General features: G+C 44.5%; 1 protein-coding gene across 1 annotated transcript in view; it reads right to left on the bottom strand.

Annotated features, from left to right (window-relative positions):
- The window catches only part of LOC119965586 (collagen alpha-6(VI) chain-like), a 190159-nt gene that overhangs the window by 19435 nt on the left and 148849 nt on the right, over positions 1-21875 (bottom strand). Inside the window, 11 exon segments of the mRNA XM_038796377.1 lie at positions 761-1254; positions 1377-1391; positions 4631-4667; positions 4760-4795; positions 6573-6635; positions 12120-12182; positions 12273-12308; positions 14925-14975; positions 15703-15765; positions 17439-17501; positions 20167-20229. Coding sequence (XP_038652305.1) covers positions 761-1254; positions 1377-1391; positions 4631-4667; positions 4760-4795; positions 6573-6635; positions 12120-12182; positions 12273-12308; positions 14925-14975; positions 15703-15765; positions 17439-17501; positions 20167-20229 — 984 coding nt within the window.

Consider the following 21875-nt stretch of genomic DNA (forward strand, 5'->3'; position numbering starts at 1 on the left):
TTCTCAGACGTCCCATGAGCCCCGAGTTCCTATTTGGTTTTGAATCTGAGACAAGCCACAGCAGCCATCTCAAAACATTGCAAAAGTACCACCAAAGGTACCTTTGCTAGATCCTCCAAATCTGAAAGCAAGGAAGGAGGTCCTCCAGCTGTGGCCTCTTCCAAACCATCTTTCCCAGCATTGGGACACTCAGCACTCATCAGGGGTTGTTGCTTGTATGTCTTACGCCAGGCTCCAGAAGCAACTCTGAACTTGATCGGAGCAGGAGGGACTCTGTAGAGTGGAAATACTTTAGAGATAACCTCAAAGAATCCCTGAAGGGTCAAACCTTCCCACTGAGACGTGGGAGTCACTGGCTTGTGACTGACCAAAATGCAGAATGTTCATTCGGGAAGACACTGAACACATCAAGACATTTCTTCAGGAACGTGCAGCGGTGAGGTTGTGGTGTCAGAGAGGGCGCAAAATCCTCCCAACAACCAAACCTCCCAACCCTCCGAGCATCTACCCTGCAGATGGCAGGGTGTAAAGATCGCACGTTGGACATATCTGCCATCCCAGAACACGTCAAACCGGAGTGGAAGCAAGTCATCCTCAAAAACAAGGGACTGCCGAAGAGAGGGATCTCTCATGCACACTTGGGACTTAGGCCTACCCCATTTTGAAACATGAGGGGAGTGTTCTTTATATGTTTCTCTGATTGACCAGACTAATTACTCACTTCAATGGAATGTAATGAAAGAAGCAATTGTGTTCTTACCTTAAACACACGCTCTATGTCTGGAATATCTTTAAAGGAGATGATGACTGGAGTAATAGCTAAAGCACCGAAATGAGAGACAGCGTCACTGACAGCCTTGGTGTCCTGGGATCCTCCATTCGTGATAAACACAGCAATTTTCTTCACCAAGACACCATTACGAGCCCGTTTAAATGTATTTCTTGCAACAAATTGCATACCGATGCCAATATTCCGTTTGCTGGTTGAGCGTTCATGTCTTAGTCCTTCTATTTCCTTCATTAGCAATGTTTTTCTCTTAAAGTCTGAAAATCGAATGAAAGATCTCACTTCGTTATCGTATGTAAGAACCGCTACGCGAGCTCCGGAGGGGCAGTTGCTTTCGGCGATGTTCATATCGTGCAGGAGATTAATTACAATTCCCTTCATCCTTTTAAATAAAACTGGTGTGACGTCTGAAGACCTGTCCAGAGCAAACACCAACTCCGTGGGGTACGCTGGACACACTCCTCTTCCTGGAACAATGTCAAAAACACAAAATATTTAAAGATGCCATTTATTGAGGTAGATAAATAAGAGATAATTTTATTTTTAATTACTAGTTGGCTATTATAAAACCCAGAAGGGAATTACTTACTTTTCGAACAACAAGCTGTAGGTCCAAAAAAAAAATGGAAAATATTAATGTTTGATAATATTGTCATTCTTGAATTTTATTTTTTTGTGTGCTTCTTTGGGACCCTTCCTAAAAATCCCGGTTTTTGATCAAGGTTTGATTACCCTACCTAACATTTCCTTCTTTGGCTCAGTACTTTCTATTTGGAATACATTTTTGTGAAATATGTTGCAATATTTTTCTATGATAAGACACCAGATGCCAATTTTGATTTAAAATCAGTATTGGGATGATATGCGCAACCTGAATGTGTCCGTCTCCAAGCTGCGTCGCAAATTTGACACCAAGTGGACAGTTAATTGACTACCCTTTGGCAGTGGACAGGTAGTTGGTACCAGTCAGACCTAGCCTGCAACAAGAGCGCATGAGATGGGAACGCACCGGGATGACTTCAGTAATTTCCGCCCTGTCACCTTTAAAGCTACCTTCACGTATGGCTAATAAGATTCCGCCCATTCAGCTTGTTGTTGATATTTTCTTCTACCCTGCACGTACGAGACTGACAGAAAGCATTAACCTACCTAACATTACCAGTTACAGCATTCTGCACTGTGAAAGAAAAATATTCATAAGGCCCGACCCCACCCCCCACTCTCACCAGACAGGCTTGATTTAGTTAAACTCTCCTTTCTATCTTCTCTCCAGCTATTTGTTATGGGAGTCACATGTTAAAACTCTATTTTTACCTGAGGAAATACAATATAAGACTAAACTAACTGACCCCGTGACAGTTACTACTAAACCAGAAGTGAAGAGAAGGTGGACCATCATTAACCTGGTTAAGCTGCACACAATACACCAGGCATGGTCTCACCAACACTCTATACAATTGCAATTGTAAAACATCTCTATTCCTATACTCAAATCCTCTCGCTATGAAGGCCAACATACCATTTGCCTTTTTTACTGCCTGCTGAACCTGTGTGCTTACTTTCAGCAACTTATACACGAGAACACCAAGGTATCGCTGAGTATCCACCTCTCTCAATTCACACCCATTCAAATAATAATCTGCCTTCTTATTTTTGCTACCGAAGATGACCTCACATTTATTCACATTATATTGCGCCTGGCTGTCCAAATCATGCTGAAGCATCTCTGCATCCTCCTCACAGTTCCCCTCCCACCCAACTTTGTATCATCTTCAAATTTGGAGATAATACATTTAGTTCCCTCGTCCTAATCATTAATATATAATATGAGCAGTTGGGGTCCTAGCATCGATACCCATGTTATCCCACTAGTCACTGTCTGCTATCGGAAAAAGACCCATTTGGGGCTTTTCACAGTAACCTCATTTGAAGCCTACTTGTGACAATAAGCGATTTTCATTTCATTTATTCTAATTCTTTGCTTCTTGTCGGCTAACCAGCTTTCCAACCACCTCAAGACAGCACCCATGCGCTTTAACATTTACGTAATGATCTGCCATGTCAGTCCTTGTCGAAAGCCTTCTGAAAGTCTAAATAAACCACATCCACTGGTTCTCCCTGGTCAACTCTACTAGTTACATCTTCAAAGAATTCCGGTAGATTTGTCAAGCATGATGTCCCTTTCGTAAATTCATGCTGACTTTGTCTGATTATACCACTGCTTTCCAAAAGCTGTGCTATGAAATCCTTGATAGTGGACTGTAGCAACTTCCCTACTACCGACGTTAGACTCACTGGCCTACAGTTCCCTGTTTTCTCTCTACCTCCCTTTTTGAATAGCGAGGTTATATTAGCTACCCTCCAATCTGTAGGAACCATTCCAGAGTCCAAAGAGTTTTGGAAAATGACCACCAATGGATCTATTATTTCTAGGTTCACTTCCTTAAGTACTCTTGGATGAAGATTATCAGTCCCTGGAGATTTATCCACCTTCGATCCCATTAATTTCCCCAAAACCATTTCTCTACTAATACTGATTTTCTTCAGTTCCTCACTAAAACCTGTGATTCTCACAACTTTCGGTACATTATTCATGTCTTCCTTTGTGAAGACAGAAGAAAAATATGAATTTAGTCCCTTAGCCATTTATTTCTTCCCCGTTATCAATGCCCCTATTTCTGGGTGGCATGGCAGCGCAGTGGTTAGCACTGCTGCCTCACGGTGTTGAGGATCCAGGTTCAATCCCGGCCTTGAGTCACTATCCGTGTGGAGTTTGCACATTCTTCCCGTGTCTGCGTGGGACTTACCCCCCACAACCCAAAAAGATGTGCAGGCTAGGTGGATTAGCCACGCTAAATTGCCCCTTAATTGGAAGAAAAAAAGAATTGGGTACTCTAAATTTATTTTAAGAAATGAATTGCCCTGTTTCTGGAGGCCTACATTTGTTTTTGCCAATCGTTTTCTCTTTACATACCTATAGAAACTTTTACAGTCAGTATTTATGTTTCCCGCTATCTTACTTATCTCCCCCTTCTTGATCAATCCCTTGTTCCACCTTTGCTGAATTTTAAACTGTTCCCAATCCTGAGGTCTATTTCTTTCTCTTATTAATTTGTATGCTTCTTCTTTGAATCTAATACCATCTCTAATTTCCCTTGTAAGCCATGGTTTGGCCACAGTTCCCCTTCCACTCTTGCGCCAAATAGACATAAGCAACGTTGGAGTTCACCCATTCGTTCCTTGAATGTCTGTCATTGCCTTTCCACTGTCCTTCCTTTCAGTAATCTTTCCTAGTCCATCATAGCCAGCTCATGCCTCATACCATCGTAATTACTTTTAATGAGATTCTGGACCATGTTCTCCAAATTAACTACCCCACTATCCAGCTTGATTAATAATTCTATCATATTATGGTCACTCATCCCCAAGGGTTCTCTCACAACTAGAATGCCAACTAATTCTTTCTCATTGCACAACACCCAATCCAAATTGGCCTGTTTCCTTGTTGGTTCCTCAATGTATTGGTCCAGAACACCATCCCGTATACACTCCAGAGATTCCCCCTTTACTGTACTGTGACTAATTTGACTCACCCAATCCGTATACAGATGAAGTCACCCATAATCATAGATGTTTCTTTATCACATTCACCTCTGATTTCCTGTCGAATGCTATTCTCAACGTTACTACTACAGTTTGGTGGTCTGTTCATCACCCCCACAAATGTTTTTTGCCCCTTGGTGTTTCTAAACTCAACCCATACACATTCCATATCACCTGAGCTAAAATCGTTCAATATTGTATCAATATATTCTTTAATCAACAATGCTTATGGATACTTACGGCAATTCTTCCGAATGTACGATACAAATTCACAGTGCTGAGAAAAAAGTAGGAAAGTATGGTTTATCAACAAACATTAAATAGTGCATAAACTGTAAACATATTTTATACATGTACAAGGTGACCTACTGTCATAGAGGTAATGCCAGGTGGTCCTTTAGGGCCCTAGAATGAGGAAATACAAACCATTTGGTTAAACACGATTTAAAAACACTAGCTCATCGCCTGTGAGTTCCAAGTTTTTTCCCCCCAAAATTAAACATTTTATAATATTTCACATTTATAAAGACCAACAAATGCATACGCCAAGTAGAAGTATAGTGAGCATCAGCTACCCTGAGCGCAATCCTCCTCATTCACATTGAAATGAAAATCATCCTACTAATGGAGATGTGTTTCTCAGCAAAGGTTAGAAGGGAAAGAACTGGGAGCCAGAGGATAAAATCAGAACAATGGGAATACACTGGGACTTGGGGCCTACAAATCTTTGGTGGGTTTTTGAATTGGATGAGACGGCAGGTCTGCAGTTTTCCTTTCTCATTGATATCCAATGGCCCATGCTATGGGTGGTATCAATGTTGGATCATAATCGCTGGTTATAACAATGGATGAAATAAGATCGGACATGGTCAGGGCTGTGCACAAAGAGTAAGAGGAGGTCTGATTCAATAGATATTTCAAAGAGCCTCAATGGGCTGAAAAGGCCACGTTCTGTGTTCCATGATGCTATGCTTTGGGGTATTTATGAGCACCAGATGGTTGTTAATGATACAATTATTCTCTTTGGGCTGAGTTACATATATGAGGTGGGCTGACAAATTTGCCCCCGTCATCGGTGATGCCACGCAGAAGGGCTCAAGTTGGTGCTCCTGAAACGGTAATACTTAAGGCTTTAGATTACGGACTAAACTTCATGAATGTCATGGTGTGCTGGGATAATTTGACAATGGAGGGTTCATTTTGATTGGTTTCCCTTTTGTCATTGGAGATTGTGGTTGGGGGCATAAACATTGGTCAATTCCCTATCATTGATTTTGTGCCGAGCAATCAAAGTTAAAAATGTTGGAGGGGTGGCACAGTGGCACTACTGCCTCACGGCGCCAAGGACCCGGGTTCGATCTGTGTGGAGTTTGCAAATTCTCCCCTTGTCTGCGTGGGTTTCACTGCCACAACCCAAAAGGTGTGCAGGGTAGGTGGATTGGCCACGCTAAATTGCCCTTGAGGAGTGGTGGAAAACATGGAGGCAGATCCTTGATGAAAACAACTCATGAGAAGCATTGATTGAAAGAAGATTTTAAAGCGTGTCTTTTTGAGAGTGGAATTTGAAAACAAGCATGTGACAATCAACTTGGGGGAATTTGAGGAAAAATCCGCAGGTGAGCGATTGAGTGGCATCTGCCACTGGATTTCAGAATGGGGTGATATCCTTGAAATTAGTGTACATTTGTGAAGATAAGTGGGAGAGAAGGAGTATTGTGTTATAGCCAAATTTGCCATGCACAATGATATTTTTGTTGTTGTTAGAAGCTAATTGGCAGTCTTGTGACTCTGTTCCTTCACGTTTTCTAAAAAAAGTGCAAAGTTACGGTCTTCTGAGGCAGGGTTCCATTCCTGGGACCGTCCAGTAGTAACACCAACTGAGATCATAACAATTGGCATTATTGATGAGCATCAGTGAAGATTAGTGTCTGACCACTGGCATTCATCACTGCAGCATCAACAAGCTGTGCCACCACATAACCCACTTTGGTTTAATTTATATCCAATTAGGTGTGTAGTTGTACAAGCTTTTTATTTTGCAGCTCGTGACAGGGAGCAGGACAAGTCAGCAGTTTTGCCGTAAATGATCCTTTGGCATCAATCAATACAGATGTTCCTTAATTTTTCAAAGCGCATGTGCGTAGAGGCAAAATAAACCACTCAACGTTTCTGCCCAACTTACACTGGGTCCAGGAGGTCCAAAATCACCTTGAAATCCCAGCTCACCAGGAAGTCCAGCATCACCCTGAAAAAGAACAAAGGTATCAAATTATTTCATTTTGAGGCTCACTAGATCTCCTCGTCAATCATTTAATTATTAATAACCGTGTTTTACTTTTTAATAGTTTTTTAAATAAGTGTTTTTATTGGTATTTTCCAGTTTTTACAGAGTAACGGCTCAAATGTGTCTGATATTTACAAATAAAGTTTCTTATTTACACAGTTTTTTACATGTGTTTCCCCTGTCTGCCCCCCCCCCCCCCCCCCCCGCTCTCTTGGGCACGCCCCACCCTCAGCCCACAACCTTGGACATTGCCTCGAAGAAGGCTGTCCAGAACCCTCCAAGTCTGGGGCAGGCCCAGAACATGTGGGTGTGGTTGGCCAGACATTTTTTTCTGACTTTGTCCAGTGGTAGTATTATGGGCCAGGGTTTAGAAACCTCCAAAGTATATCATGGAGTTCACTTGACCTACAACTGTTTATTGATTTTTGTTACAATGAGCACAAGAGCCTGCCTTTCAAGTGTTATTCCACAGAGTGCTTAGGCTCTGATAATCAAAAAAACAAGCTTGATTCTATAGATTTAGTTAACATTTGTATAAAGACACACAGTAAGAATTATCAATGACAAACATAAAGACCCTACATAGCTACAGTAATCTATGTATAACCCTTAATAAATTCCCCCTTTAACTGTTCCAATTTAATAACAAGATCCCATAAACCAAAAACCCCTTTTTATCAAAGCAGTAGGTAACTATAATCATTGGGTTTCTTCCTTGGAATAACTCTTTAAAATTGAAAATAGAGAGAGAGGCCAAGATACTTCTCTGTCTGAGTACAGCAGCCAAATGTGAAAATGGAAGTAAAAACTCAAGAGCCAGAAACCAGCTCCAAACCAAAGCGAAAGTAAAACCAACTCCCAGATCCACAGCCCAGCTCCACCCCCACAATTACATCACTAAAGCCATGTGATAAGACATATCATTTCTTAAAGGGACACACTCATGACAGTAGTCTTGCCCTATCCAGTAACCATCCGTAGATGTTCCTGAAGGTTCTCTCCTCCTTACCGTCCATGTTTATTAATTCCTCCATTAGTATACCTCTTGGGTCCTGGGGGTACCTTGCCATCTCCTTACAGAGAAGCGTTTAATTTGGAGGTGTCTGAGTTCCTGTCCTGTCGGCAGGACCATGTCCTCCATCAGCTCGTCCAGGATCACAATTCTGTCTCCTATGTAAACGTCCCTAACCGCGAGCGTCCCCCCCCATTTTTAAAACGTGGCATCAAGCATGGCTGGTGGGAATCTGTGGTTGCTGCCATGGGAGACATCCCGGTTAATCCGAAATACTGCCTCATTTGGTTCCATGTTTTCAGACTAGTCACCACCACTGGGCAGGATATGTACTTTGTTGGGGGGGATGATAATGCTGCGTGGCAAGGGCTCGGAGGGTCGTTCCCTTGCAGGAGGACTCCTCCAATCTCGCCCATTCTGTTTTTGGCTCTCGTATCCATCCCCTCACCCTCTCGACTGTGGTTGCCCAGAGGTAATACTGTAGGTCCGGCAGGGCCAGATCGCCCATGTTTTTCCTACTTTGCAGTGTAGTCTTGGGGATTCTTGGGTTCCTGCACTCCCCCCCACCCCGCCACACACGCCATGATTATTTTGTCACATTGTGGAAATAGGCATTTGGGATGAAGATCAACTCTGGATCTAAACAGGAAGAGGAACCTCGGCAGTACATTCAATTTGATCTGCACCCTCCCTGTCAGGGAAAGCGGGAGCATATCCCACCTCCATAGATCCTTTTTAACTTCCTCTGCCACGCTGGTCAGATTCCACTTGGGAATCCATGCCTATCTAAATCCCCAGGTAGCGGAATTTGTTTTGGGCTCGTTTGAATGGTGGTCCTTCCAATTCTGTCCCTCCCCTGTTCGGGTTCACCAGGAATGCCTCGCTCTTGCCCCGGTTGAGTCTGTAGCCTGAAAAGGCTCCGAACTCTTCCAGCAAGTGCATGATTACTTTAAGGCCTTCCTGTGGGTCAGAGAGTTAGAGGAGCAGGTCATCCGCATAGAGCGACACTCTGCTCTCTGCCCCTCTTTGGATGCCCTTCCAGCTATTCGCATCTCGCAGGGCGATTGCCAGGGGTTCAATTGCCAGGGCAAACAGAAGTGGGGATTATGGGCATCCCTGCCCTGTGCCCCCGTGTAGCTGGAAATACTCAGAGCTGGTAGTGTTGGTCCAAAAGCTCGCCTTGGGGGCGTTGTACAAGAGTTTCACCCACGAGGTGAACCCCGTCCCCAGCCCAAAACGCTCCAGTACCTCTATGAGATACTTCCATTCGACTCTGTCAAAGGCCTTTTTGGTGCACATGGAGACAATCACCTCTGGTGTTCTCTCCCCACAAGGGGTCATTATTACATTCAGCAGCTGTCTGATGTTCGCAGTTAGCTGCTACCCTTGACAAAACCTGTCTGGTCCTCCAATCTCTTGGCCAGGACTTTTGCGAGTATCTTCGCGTCTAGATTGAGTAGCGAAATGGGTCTGTAAGATCTGCATTCTGTTGGGTCCTTGTCTATTTTGGTTATCAGTGATATCATGGCCTGTGTTAGTGTAGGAAGCAGGGTGTCCCTCGCTAGCAAGTCTGCGAACATGTCCCATAGGTCTGTCGCCAGGGCTGGTGTGAATTTCTTATAGAGGTCCGCTGGGAACCCGTCAGGTCTCGGTGCCTTCCCTGCCTGAATGGAGGTGATACTTTCCATGATCTCTCCCAGTCCTATCGGTGCTTCCAATTCCCCTATCTATCGTCCCCCATGACTGGTATGTCCAGTCCATCGAGGAACCGTTTCATTCCCACGTCCCCGTCGGAGGGTTCGGAGGTGTACAGCCCTCGGTAAAAGGTCTCGAACGGTCGGTTGACCTCTTTTTGCTCAGTTACCAGTCTGTCTCTGCTGTTCCTCACCTGAGCTATCTCTCTCGTGGCCGCCTGATTTGTCAGCTGGTGAGCCAGTAGGCAGCCAGCCTTTTCTTCGTGTTCGGAGAAGGTCCCCCGTGTCTGGCGGAGTTGGCGCACTGCTTTCCTGATTAAAGCCCATCTGTAGCTTTTTCTTCTCCGTCAGAAGCTCTATGGTCGGGGCCTCGGAGTATTTTCTGTTGATCTCCAGAATGGAGTCGATCAGTTGTTGCTTGGTCACCCTCTCTTCCTGTCTCTATGAGCCTTGTAGGCTATAATCTCTCCCCTAATCACCGCCTTCAGTGCCTCCTGGTACTTGGAAGGTGAGGCTTCACCGTTCCAGTTATTTGTAATAAAATCGCCTATGGCTTGTGATTTGTTTTGGCAGAAGACCTTATCGGACAGTAGGTCGTGTCCAACCTTCACATGGGGCGCTGGGCACTTCCTGTCTCAACCTCACATCCATGTAGTGCGGAGTGTGGTCGGAGATAACAATCGTGGAATATTCCGCTCTTACTATTCCTGGAAGCATCGCTTTCCCCACTGCAAAGAAGACTATTCTTGAATATGCTTCGTGGACCGGCGAAAAGAAGGAGAATTCCTTCTCATCAAGGTGTAGGAAGCGCCATGGGTCCACTGCCCCCGTCTGCTCCATGAATCTTTCCAGTTCCCTGGCCAAGTCTGTCCTTTTCCCTGATCTGGGGTTCTGTACACAGTTGAATTTGCTCCCCATGATCAGCTGGGACGTATCAGCCATGGGGCTGGATTTTCCGATTTTGAGGAAACGTCGCTGAACACAGTCTGCAGCCGCTACGCCTGGTTTCGAAAACTCAGACCACACACGACCCGCTTGGTCATAAACTTGGCCCATTGGGGGCAATGCATTGGGGGATGGCCCCCCTTCCAGCATCCCCCCCCCCCCCACCACCACCAGGAGCTCCCTCCCTGCCAGGAGGTCCTCTTGCTTTCTGTCTTCCCTTGTTAGATATTTCTATTATTGTGATGGCCTTCCTCCCTGGGCCCGTCTAGCCCCTACCTTATGTCCGCTGACTGCCCGTTTTTCCTGTCTAAACTCTCACCTGCCTTCCCCTGTACTCACTTCCTTCTGTGACCCAGTCTTCCCCATAGTACCAGAGGGAGGCAGCACAGTTACGCCCAACATGCTCTCACAGTTCAATGAGCCTTTGATTTTCCCTCTCACAGTCTTTCCCTGCACAACCCTCACCGCTGCCTTGCCTGTCCCTTGTCCATGCTGTTGTTTTTACAAATTCATTTGCTTCGTCTGGGGTGTTAAGGTCATGTTCTTTCTTCTAGTTTGTGACCCAGAGCCTGGCCGGGAACAGCATCCCGAAATATATCCCGTTCTTATACAGAGCCGATTTTGCCTGGTTGAACTCGGCCTTTTGTTTTGCTAGATCTGCCCCAGTGTCCTGATAGATACGGATTTTCTGTCCTTCCCAGGTGCTCGCTTGTGTCTGACGCGCCCACCGCAGGATCCTCTCACGGTCCTGGTATGGGTGAAGCTTTGCACTGATCTCCCTTAGCTGCCCCTTGGCTTTGGGTTTCAGCCTGAGCGACCTGTGCGCTCTGTCGAGCTCTAGTGGGTTGGGGAAGCTGTTTCTCCCGACTAACACGCCCAGCATTTGAGCAACGTAGCCTGTTGGATCCCTGCTCTCGATGCCTTCCGGCAGGCCCATGGTCCAAATGTTCTGTCGTTGGGACCTGTTTTCTTGGTCCTCGACTTTCCCCCTGAAGTTCCCCTGGGTCGCCACCAACCTTTCCTCTTCAGCTTCCAGTGTGACGATTCTGCCGCTCTGGTCCTTCGAGGGTATCTCCAGGTCGAGTATCGTCTTCTCCCGAGTCTCCACTTTCTTCCCCAGCCCATCGATTGCCTTTTACATGGTGACCATTGCCTCTGCCACCTTGACCGCCACCTGGATCTGTCCTGATCGCCTCTTTCATGGCGATCAGCTCCTTCATGAGGAAGTTCTTCCATCCGTCTCCAGGTGGTGGTGGGGGGGTCCTCGGTCCACCGCCTTGCCCACCTGCTGCGCATGGCACTTTTCCCGCCATTTCCGCCATCTTTTCGGTCCCTCGAGCTCCATTTGCCGGCAAACTCTCGTAGTTATTTTCTTCTCGATGTTGAGGTAGTTTAGTCTTCGAGGTTTGGGCAAAATTCGACTAAAAGTGCCCTTTTTGGTTCTGGTTTGGAGGAGAACTACCTCATGTTCCACTCAGCGCATCACCATCACTGGAAGTCCTCTTACTTTTATATTGTTGCTGTAATTATGTGAATTTGTTGAAGGTTAGGATTGACCTTTGAACCACTTCATCCTTTTGTATTCTCTCCATTTTTGTCTTTTCATAACATTAACCTGGCGGTAAACCTGGTTTTGCACAAGCTTAATGTAAAACCAAACATTGTCATTGATTAACCAGAAATTATATTGTCTATTTTTCTGGGGACAGCAAAGAACTGACTACATATTACATCTTCTGTTCAAAGAAAACTCAAGGTAGTTTTAACAATTAAATGGTCAAATGAAACTTTTACCCTCTGTCCTCTTGCTCCTTTGGACCCTTCTTTGCCATGTTGACCAGGTTTCCCAGGTTCGCCCTGTAAAGAAAATGAAAATAGAATGAAGAGCAGGATATTTCTTATGAAACAAGATGGAAAAGTAGGACTGCTTTCAAACATCACTGATACCTGAAGGCCAGGGTTTCCAATGACTCCTTGTCCTCCCTGAAAGATGAAATGCAAGACAAACAGTGTCAAAAATTATTTGTAAAGGTTTTGCTTCCAGTGTCATTTAACAGGTGACAATAAAAAATAAGTTAGATACCCTTGTTTTTGAGTTGCTTACAAAAGCCTTAAGAAACAAAAAGGTTTAGGATAAAATATTAATGGCGAGCAATATTGTATTTCAAAAGCTGGCAAAACTCCTGAATTCATTTCCAATGGATGGTTATTTGTGATATCTGGCATTGTCATGTGAGAGTACCTTTAAGATATGGGTGTTTATAAATGGGTGTTTAAGAAATGTACCTTTAAGAAATGGGTATTATCAGTGATGTCAGAGTGTGGGTGGAGCTGGGCTCTCCATCAGCTTTTTACTTTTGTTTTAGGCTTTATGCTGCAGGGTCTGTTTTAGTTTTGTTTTCAGTGTTGGAGCTGAAGCCAGACCAAGCAGGTGTACTGCTGTTCTCTCTGCCATCAAAAGACTATCTCTTGATCATTTGGTGAGTTCAGAATTATAAATGTTCTCAGTAGTGAATGTAAACCTAATGTGCTTCTGTTTAAAGGATTTTTAAAAGTCTTCTGGATGTTAAACGGACAGTTTATGGATTACTTAGTGTTGTATTCTTTGGGGGTTGTATTTGAATTAATGGTTGCTAAGATATTCACTGTCTGTTTTAAAAAGGTTAACTTGAGTTCATAGAATAAACATTGTTTTGCTTTAAAAAATACTTTTCCATTTCTGCTGTGCCACATCTGTAGAGTCGGCCGTGTGCTCCCCATACCACAATCTATTAAAAGTTGTGGGTCAAGTGAACTCCATGATACTCTTTGGGGTTCTCTAAACCCTGGCCCATAACAGCATGCAGTCAAATAATTCAAGTTAATCTTTGGAGTTAATAATGTGGTGTTCTTTGTGTTGCTTATTTAGAATATTTTGCATGGTGTTCCACAAAGACCACAGTATGTCTTTCATTTAAACAAAGCTGTGATTTTATTTACACTACTAAACTGGATTTTGACATTTAGTCCTTTTAGAGTACAGAGTTGATAAATAACATCTAACTACACTCACCTACTTCTAATCTCATTCACTGGTATAATTAATCTAACCTTCTCACACAAACTGCTCTTATGACCTCGCTCTAGCTGTCTCCTGCTTACTCTTCCCCTAAGGTCTAGCATCATTGCTTTACATAGAACTCTGCAGCTCCTTCTAGTGGCTATTCATGGTACTGCATTGACCCTTGTAATGCTGATAGTTATGATAATACCACAAATAACTGGGTACAATGTCTCAAAACCAGCAACACATTTTAGACCTTTTGGTTGGCTGGGTCAGGCCATGGGCAGTTCAGGCCCTCCTACATCTCAGCAGGCTGTAGGATTGAAATTGGGCTTGTTCACTAACCATGAGCCTGCTCAGTAAGATTGGATACATTTAATACACACTCAATATTTCATAAGGAGGTATGGAAAATTCTTAATCTTTCATACATGGTAAAAGTAAAATAAATATTTATGTTTTAATCGGATGCTGAGGGAGTGCATGACTCTCACAGTTAATGTTGCTTGTAATAAGCATAAACCTCCGGTTACATGCCCTTGCTTCATTTGTGCATTAGTTTAGTCACACTGGTAGGAAAAATAACTACGTGGGTGGAAACGAGCAGATTGTGGCAATCCTGCACACGGGCAAAGGTCAATAAATGTCTCATGGGCTTCACTCAGAAACCTGATGGGCCGCACATGGCCCATGGGCCACAGGTTTCCCACCACTGATCTACTCCCACTTCTGCAGTCATTGCCTGACAATGAAAGTTCCACTTCAGAATCCATGGAGAATGAAGGAAGTATTCTACTGTCACAATCTATCCATTTATGTCTGCAACAGGCAGGCACTTACAGTTCCATTTACCAACTATCAATCCTGGTTGTTACGTATCTGGGACTACATTCTTGCTTGTTCTGCATCATGTTCTGAGCAGCACGGTAGCGTAATGGTTAGCACAGTTGCTTCACAGCTCCAGTGTCCCAGGTTCAATACCTGGCTTGGGTCACTGTCTGCGTGGAGCCTGCACGTTCTCCCGATGTGTGTGTGGGTTTCCTCCGGGTGCTCTGGTTTCCTCCCACGGTCCAAAGATGTGCAGGTTAGGTGGATTGGCCATTCTAAATTGCACTTAGTGTCCAAAAAGGTTAGGTGGGGTTACGGGGATAAAGGGGATAGGGTGGAGGCTAGGGGCATAAGTAGGGTGCTCTTTCCAAGGGATAGTGCAAACTCGTGGGCTGAATGGCCTCCTTCTGCACTGTAAATTCTATGATTTTATGTGATTGGTAGTGACGCCAGCAGAGTGCTTGCGCTGGCTTTGAGAAGATCACCACGTTGACTGTATGAGCAACCTTAATAAACCTTTTATCATGTTTTATAAGAGTCCAGAATGTGGGCACCTCTATACCTTTTCTCTTTGCAGCAATAAAGAAATACAATGCTGGTACATCACAGGACATTGTGGAATTAATGCTGATAACACTTCGGTAGTTACACGATGAGTTTGAAAAAAAAGTTGAGAAGCCTAATCGACAGTGAGAGAAATAACATTTTCCAATAATTTGATATCTTACCTTTCTTCCCTTAACTCCTGAAGAACCAAATATACTTGTACCATCCATGCCCTGTGCCACAAAGAAGAAATTTCTCACAATTTAACCATAAACAGTCAATCTCCATGTTCGTGTGCAGAGATGATGAGATTCTTAACTTTATGCAATAGACTAAAATGGGCCAGTCAGCAATTTGCTTCCATCTCTCCTAATCTTTATTTAGAGTGAGTCGACTGAGCGGAGATGTAGAGCTGGCTCCTAGTTCACTATCACCCATTATACATGATTTCACAATGGTCAAATTACCCCCAGGGAGTCAAGATCCCGTGTAATCTTGAGATGCTGATTGAGGAGGAGAGAGATAATTGGACCAGATCACACTTGAATGTTGTATATTTTCTTACTTTTACATTAGCATTATAATTGTAATTATCTGCATCGACATTAAGAATTGAACCTTCCTATGTAAATAAGTTGTCTAAAGAGATGGATCCATTTTTATATTTTAATGGCACCGAGGAGTATGGTGAGAAAGCAGGAATATGACATTGAGATAGAGCCTTAATCATATTGAAGGGTGGAGCAGGATCGAAGTAGCAAATGGCCTACTCCTGCTCCTTGTTTCCATGTTCCTATGTTTCAAATACATGCCAGTTCTGATTGGGGTCCGGGACTTGTTTGACTGCATGTATTTCTCATTTCTCTTCTGGACCAAATTTCTAATTGTGACGGGGGAGGTTTTTGTAAAGAAAACGTGAAGAGAATTTGCATATTGACATTAGAATGAGAAGAAGCTCACCGGGCTTCCACGAGGTCCTGTCTGTTCTCGTATGCCTTTGTTCCCAGGTTCTCCGGCATGGCCCTATTGGATATTCCAAGAGGCTGGTCAGCAGAATCCCTTTCGATTGTATTCACATGTTCAAAAATGGACACTGATGATCTTATTCCAATGAATAAGTAAATCCCACATCCCAACTCATTTGATTCATTCTCATTTAATCTAAGTTTATGTGGGTGATCAGATGGAAGACTCCTGCTCATTCTGGTCCACCAACAATGCTGGAAAGTGCTTACCCCTTCCTTTGAGAAGTTCTCACCTCCATTTAGCTGGCAGGTTTCCGGACCCCTGGGAAATCTAACCAGCCAGGATGAGAGGTAAAGAGGCGTGCAAATTCATTAAAATATTTCAATAGGTAACCCTCACCTTCAGAGAAGGTTAGTTGCCTGTGGCCTCGATTATAACAAGAGAATGGGTTTAAGGCAAGTTTGGTTTGAGATTTTCAAAATTTTAGTATCCCACTTGACCAAAAAGCACCGATATTTGGGGATTAAAATTCCATTCATTATTTAAGGACTATTGATATGTCTTTATTATATATAGACGTCCAGACACTATGAGCAGAATCATCCCATCCGGGACTAAATCCTGTGGCAAGATCGGAAAGATAGCATGTTTGCCACTGCAGAGGTTGGTGGGAAACAACAACATATCTTGTAGCCCTGATCTAATTAATTAAGAACCCGGGGCTTTAATGCCATATTCTGTGGTGGGGCAGGCAGGATGGTGTGAGTCCCGCCATTAAAGCAGGGTGCCATATTGATGGCGGCCAACACCCCAGACCCACCATCAAAGAGAAGTGATGGCCTCCTGAAGAAAGAAGATGTATCTCCAAGACCTGCCTGACGCCGGAAGATGGACCAATGCACTACACTGAATCTGGTAGATCCACCTGATAGATGCCCCCCCCTCCCCCTCCACAGCGCCAGCGCCATCCCCCCCCCCCCCCCCCCCCCCCACCCCACTGCAGTAGTGTTTCAGAGTCCTGGGTTGCTGGCAGCCTCAGGAGGCAGTCCCAGGCATCGTACAGGCGAGTCAAATTTCTGCATGCCACGTTGTTCCAGACATGGCCCGGACAGGCATGTTTTCCTCCTGGTTTGGTGGAGAATTGGGTGTGGGTGAACGATTCCAGTCAGGCCTTAATTTTCATCCCATTAGCAGAAAGCAAATTAGTTTTGCACTGGGTGCCGGGGGGAGGGGGGTTACCTGATCTAAAAGCTTATTGTAAAATTACTCCGCCATTCTTTTTAAATTCTCTTTAAAGGTCATGGCGGGAACCTGCAGAAGGTCTGTGGAAAATCAAGCCGGAGAAAAACGATTTTTGCACTCCTGGTGAATTCCCCTTCCCCCACCGCATCGACAATTGAACCCACTGAGGGGCCATGGCAGAATTCCACCCTGTGTGACTTTAAAGGGCAAGTTTATGTTGTGTATAGGAAGGATTTACTTCCCAGTGGTATAATTGAAGGTGATGCACCTTGCACACTGAGATAAATGTTATTTTAGGCTTGATTTTACAACCTTCAGCATCATATATTGGGAAGTCACCTAAATTGCACTTTTGATGGATGTTACGCTAACCTTCATGACTAAATTTCCGAGATTCACTCTTGGTAAGTAATACTCTGCAACAGGGACATGTAGTCTGAAAACCTATCTTTCTGAAACATTAGGCTAAGCATGAAAGGCACACTTACAGGATGTCCTTTTGCTCCAGGATCACCATGTATTCCGTCTTCACCAAGAATCCCATTCGTACCCTGTCATATAATTAACACAAAAATATCGGTCACAGCTATAGGACATTACGATATTCCTTCATTTAATCTCTGAAGTACTCATCAAAATACATAACTCTCGTCGTAGGAGGCTGTGTGGTGCAGTGATATTGGCACTATTGCTAGACTAGAAGCTCTGCGTTCGAATCCAGTGATGTCAGTGCTTTGTGCCAAAGCGTCTCCAGTGGCTTGTGAGTGGTTTCTACAATGAACAACTTAAGTATGGAATCTTGTGATCCCAAACACTAGAGAGTGTGTCTCACAATTCTTATGTTAGAGTAACGGGACTGTGGGAAAATATTAAAACCACGTTTTAAAAATATTGTAACTGTCGGAAAGTCAAATAAAGGATCAGTTGGGTTGTAGATGAAATACAAGCTTGTATTGTTCCGAGTCAAGGTCAGATTATACATTTGCAGTTTGGTCTTGATAAAAATGAAATGTTACACCAGCCTTTCAGGATCCAGACTGCAAATGTGCAGAGTCAGTAAGTTAGATACCAGGGTTGGTGATGGTATGGAGCACCATTCAGAAGTCACAATTCAAAACTTGTAGGCCAATTCGGGGAAGAGAGGAGGCAGTACCAGAAAGGGCAGGTAAAAAGTTATTGATGCTCTCTCTTCTTTGTTCTCTTTCCATTGTTCTCTTTCTTTTGCGCTGATGGGCTTTTGTTTCTTTTGTATGTATTTGAAAGTGTACTAATCAAGTTTTTGCAATGAACTCAAACTCAAACTACCACTGGACCCTTAGAAAATAAGAGATCCTACAGGGACTGTGCTTGAGATCTGCTGTTGGATCTGTATGTGAGCAATTTGCCACTTTGCATGATGTTTTCTCCTGGTCCTTTCTGCGAGTACTGTGGGCAGCAGGTATCTGCTGACAATGATTGCTTGGGAGACACATCTGTTGGTGGCCCTCCTGCCACACACATGGTACGTGTTTCTTCAGTAATGATGATAATTTGATAGAAAAGTTTCAAATGTGTGGCGTCAGGATTTTGAAAATCCAAGGCTTCACTGTAGGTTTTCTTTTTTCTGTGGTGTAGGCATGTGTCTTACTGTCATGAATCTGCCTAGCAACAGCAGCAAATGAATTTAACAAAACATAATAGGATATGACATGTCCAGCAACAGGTGGATATCTGCCTAGAGACAGCAGTAGACAGTATTCAAAGGGCCCATATGTTCCCTGAATCATTGGTTTGGAATTGCTCCTACTCTACAAACATCATTTTGAAGTGGTAGGAGTGCGTAGTCTGGGAGAAGGACTGATGAAAATCTTTGACTGTCAATGCCAAATCTAGTGATAAACTGCCAAGGTTGATTGCGCACAATTTCCTGTTTCTTACTTCCAGTTAATTTGAAACAAGGAGCTGTTTGAAAGCTAGTGGGAATTATTGAAGATGCAAGTAAAGCTGCTGGTGGTCAGTCATATCAACACAGATGGACAGCAAGGGAATGGGAAGGTTAGAATAAAAACAGAAAATGGTCGAAAAACACAGCAGGTCTGGCAGTATGTGTGGAGAGAGAGAGACAGGGGCTGTGATATAACCAAATTGGAACAGAGTCCTGTGACAAACATGTTTAGCCAGGTGTTTCCCAGCGCATGCAGTGCTGAGAAACATCATGCTATTGATCATGACTCCATTGCAATACGGGACCACAGCAGGGAAATCCCCACCAAGGCCGCACTTAGTCTTATTTCCTGTACTGAGGAGCTCCACTCCTTGTAGGAAGAGCTCAGGGCATAATTTTTAAAAAGTGTCCCAAATCTCTCTGAGCCCTAGGTGCCTGTGCCTGGGTCCCACCCACCCAGAGGGCCTCTGATCCCCTGGGAGACCCCCAAATGCCATTCTATATAAAAGCAAATTACTGCGGATGCTGGAATCTGAAACGAAAGGGACAATGCTGGAAAATCTCAGCAAGTCTGGCAGCATCTGTCAGGAGAGAAAGCTTTGACAAAGAGTCATCGGACTCGAAACGTTAGCTCTTTTCTCTCCCTACAGATGCTGCCAGACTTGCTGAGATTTTCCAGCATTGTCCCTTTCGTCCCAAATGCCATTCTGTCTAGTCCCCTTTTGCAGGGCCCACACTGAATGGCGCTTGCCCGAGGTGAAGGTGCATGTGGTTAGACCACAGGGCTTCAGTAGCTCAAGCAAGTGCATATTAGAGTGAGACTAGCTGCCTCACTCTAATATGCAGATCTACCGAATACTGATCACACCTACACTGAGCAAGATTCAAATCGCGACGTCTTGCGAGTTCGCACAAGGTCACGCAAGGCGTGGCGAGCCGGGTAGATCCTGGAAGAGGAATCCCCTGGCATCTACCGGCCATGCCGCCTTTTGGGTGCAATGTGGCTGGTATATCATGCCCAGAGTTAATGTCTTGGGTCCATATAACTCAGAATGGAAGAGAGGTGTGATGAGTTCTGTACTGTTGAAGAGAGAGGGCAGAGCAATATAGAAAGTTAGGTATCAGTAGGAGCTCAGAAGAGATTTGATAAAGATGTCAAGAACACAAGATAAAGGGTGTGGTATTGACAGTATTAAAGACTTAGACTGGTGTTAACAGTGACATAACAATCAGTTCGCTGAATATGTTATTTGCAGATCAAGAGTCAGCACTCTTTGAGAAACAATACAAACCTGCTGCCCTCTGGATCCACTCCCACCTTTCCGACCTTTAGGTCCAGACGTTCCAGCTTCTCCCTTTGACAAAAAAAGAAATAAATTAGGTGTAGCTTGTGCATTATGAGTTATTGGATGTTTAGTGTACTACTGTATATCCTATCTGCAGTCGACTCTGCTTTTAGCTATTATGGTTTCCAATAGTTATCTGGATTGAAAGTCAAATCCCACTCGACCGATTGTGACTCATTGCGTGTGGTCTATAATGGACGAAGCAGCACATCTACTGTAAAATTCTAGCCTCAACTCTTCACTCTGTGGAACTGCAATGAATTAGAATGCTCTAACATTGAGCCAGGAAGGAAACAGCAATTAATAGCAGCTTACCCAAACAACGCATTCAAAAATTTATTTCACCAAGTCTTCAGTCACAAGCAGTCAGATCTCAGTAAAGGACAGAAAATCTAGCACTCAGGCAGTAATGGGGGACTGAATTTTTCAACTGCCCTTTCTCTGTGTTTTCCCCCTCATTCATGCAAATGTACAAAATGCTAAATGGTGCTTGTTACTTAAGAGAACATAATGGGTCCAGGTCTTTGAGTCCAGGTATGGTTGGAGACCCGGGGCCCCCCAAATTACCGACAATGATGCCACTGACTGGGTTGTATAGGCCCATATCACCTCTGAATGTGGACGCAAAAGTATTGGCGAAGGTACTGGCGGGTAGGCTGGAGGAGTGCCTCCCGAAGGTGATAGGTGAGGATCAGACGGGGTTCGTGAGAGGGAGGCAGCTCTTCTCGAACATTAGGAGGGTATTGAACGTCATTATGGCACCAGCAGAGGGGGAGGAAACAGAGGTGGTTGTGGCATTGGACGCCGAGAAGGCGTTTGACCGGGTAGAATGGGGGTATTTGATGGCAGTTCTGGAGCGGTTTGGGATTGGACCAAGATTTGTGAACTGGGTAAAGCTACTATATAAGGAGCCGAGGGGGAGTGTCCACACAAACAACATCAGCTCGAGATACTTTTCTCTCCACCGTGGGACTAGGCAGGGATGTCCTATGTCCCCCCTGCTGTTTGCACTTGCGATTGAGCCGTTGGCCATTGCATTAAGAAGTTCGGGAGCATGGAAAGGAATAGTGCAGGGCGGGATAGAGCATAGGGTGTCCTTATATGCTGATGACTTGCTGTTATACCTGTCAGAACCGAGTGTGACGATGGGGGGAATATTGGAGATACTGCGAGTATTTGGGTCTTTCTCGGGGTACAAGCTGAATCTAGACAAGAGTGAGTATATTGTGGTGTCTCGGTCGGGGGTGGTGGCTGGGGTGGGGGGGCTGCCATTCCACAGGACAGGGGCTCACTTTAGGTATCTGGGGGTGCAAGTTGCCCGGGAGTGGGGGAGGCTTCGCAAGTACAACATCACTAGTTTGGTGGGGAGAGTGAAAGCCGATCTGGCAAGGTGGGATGGTCTCCCTCTGTCACTGCCGGGTCGGGTACAGGTGGTTAAAATGAACGTGTTGCTGCGATTTCTGTTTATTTTTCAATGCCTACCGATTTTCCTGCCAAAGGCTTTTTTTTAAGAGAGATTGAGGGAAGGAATACTTTGTTCATATGGGGAGGGAAGGTGGCCAGAGTGAGAAAGTGGTATTACCGAGGGGAAGGCAGGCAGGGGGTTTGGGTCTTCCGAACCTGATGTACTACTACTGGGCGGCGAATGTGGAGAA

This window comes from Scyliorhinus canicula, chromosome 5 (assembly GCF_902713615.1).
Source record: "Scyliorhinus canicula chromosome 5, sScyCan1.1, whole genome shotgun sequence".
NCBI classification, from domain to species: Eukaryota; Metazoa; Chordata; class Chondrichthyes; order Carcharhiniformes; family Scyliorhinidae; genus Scyliorhinus; species Scyliorhinus canicula.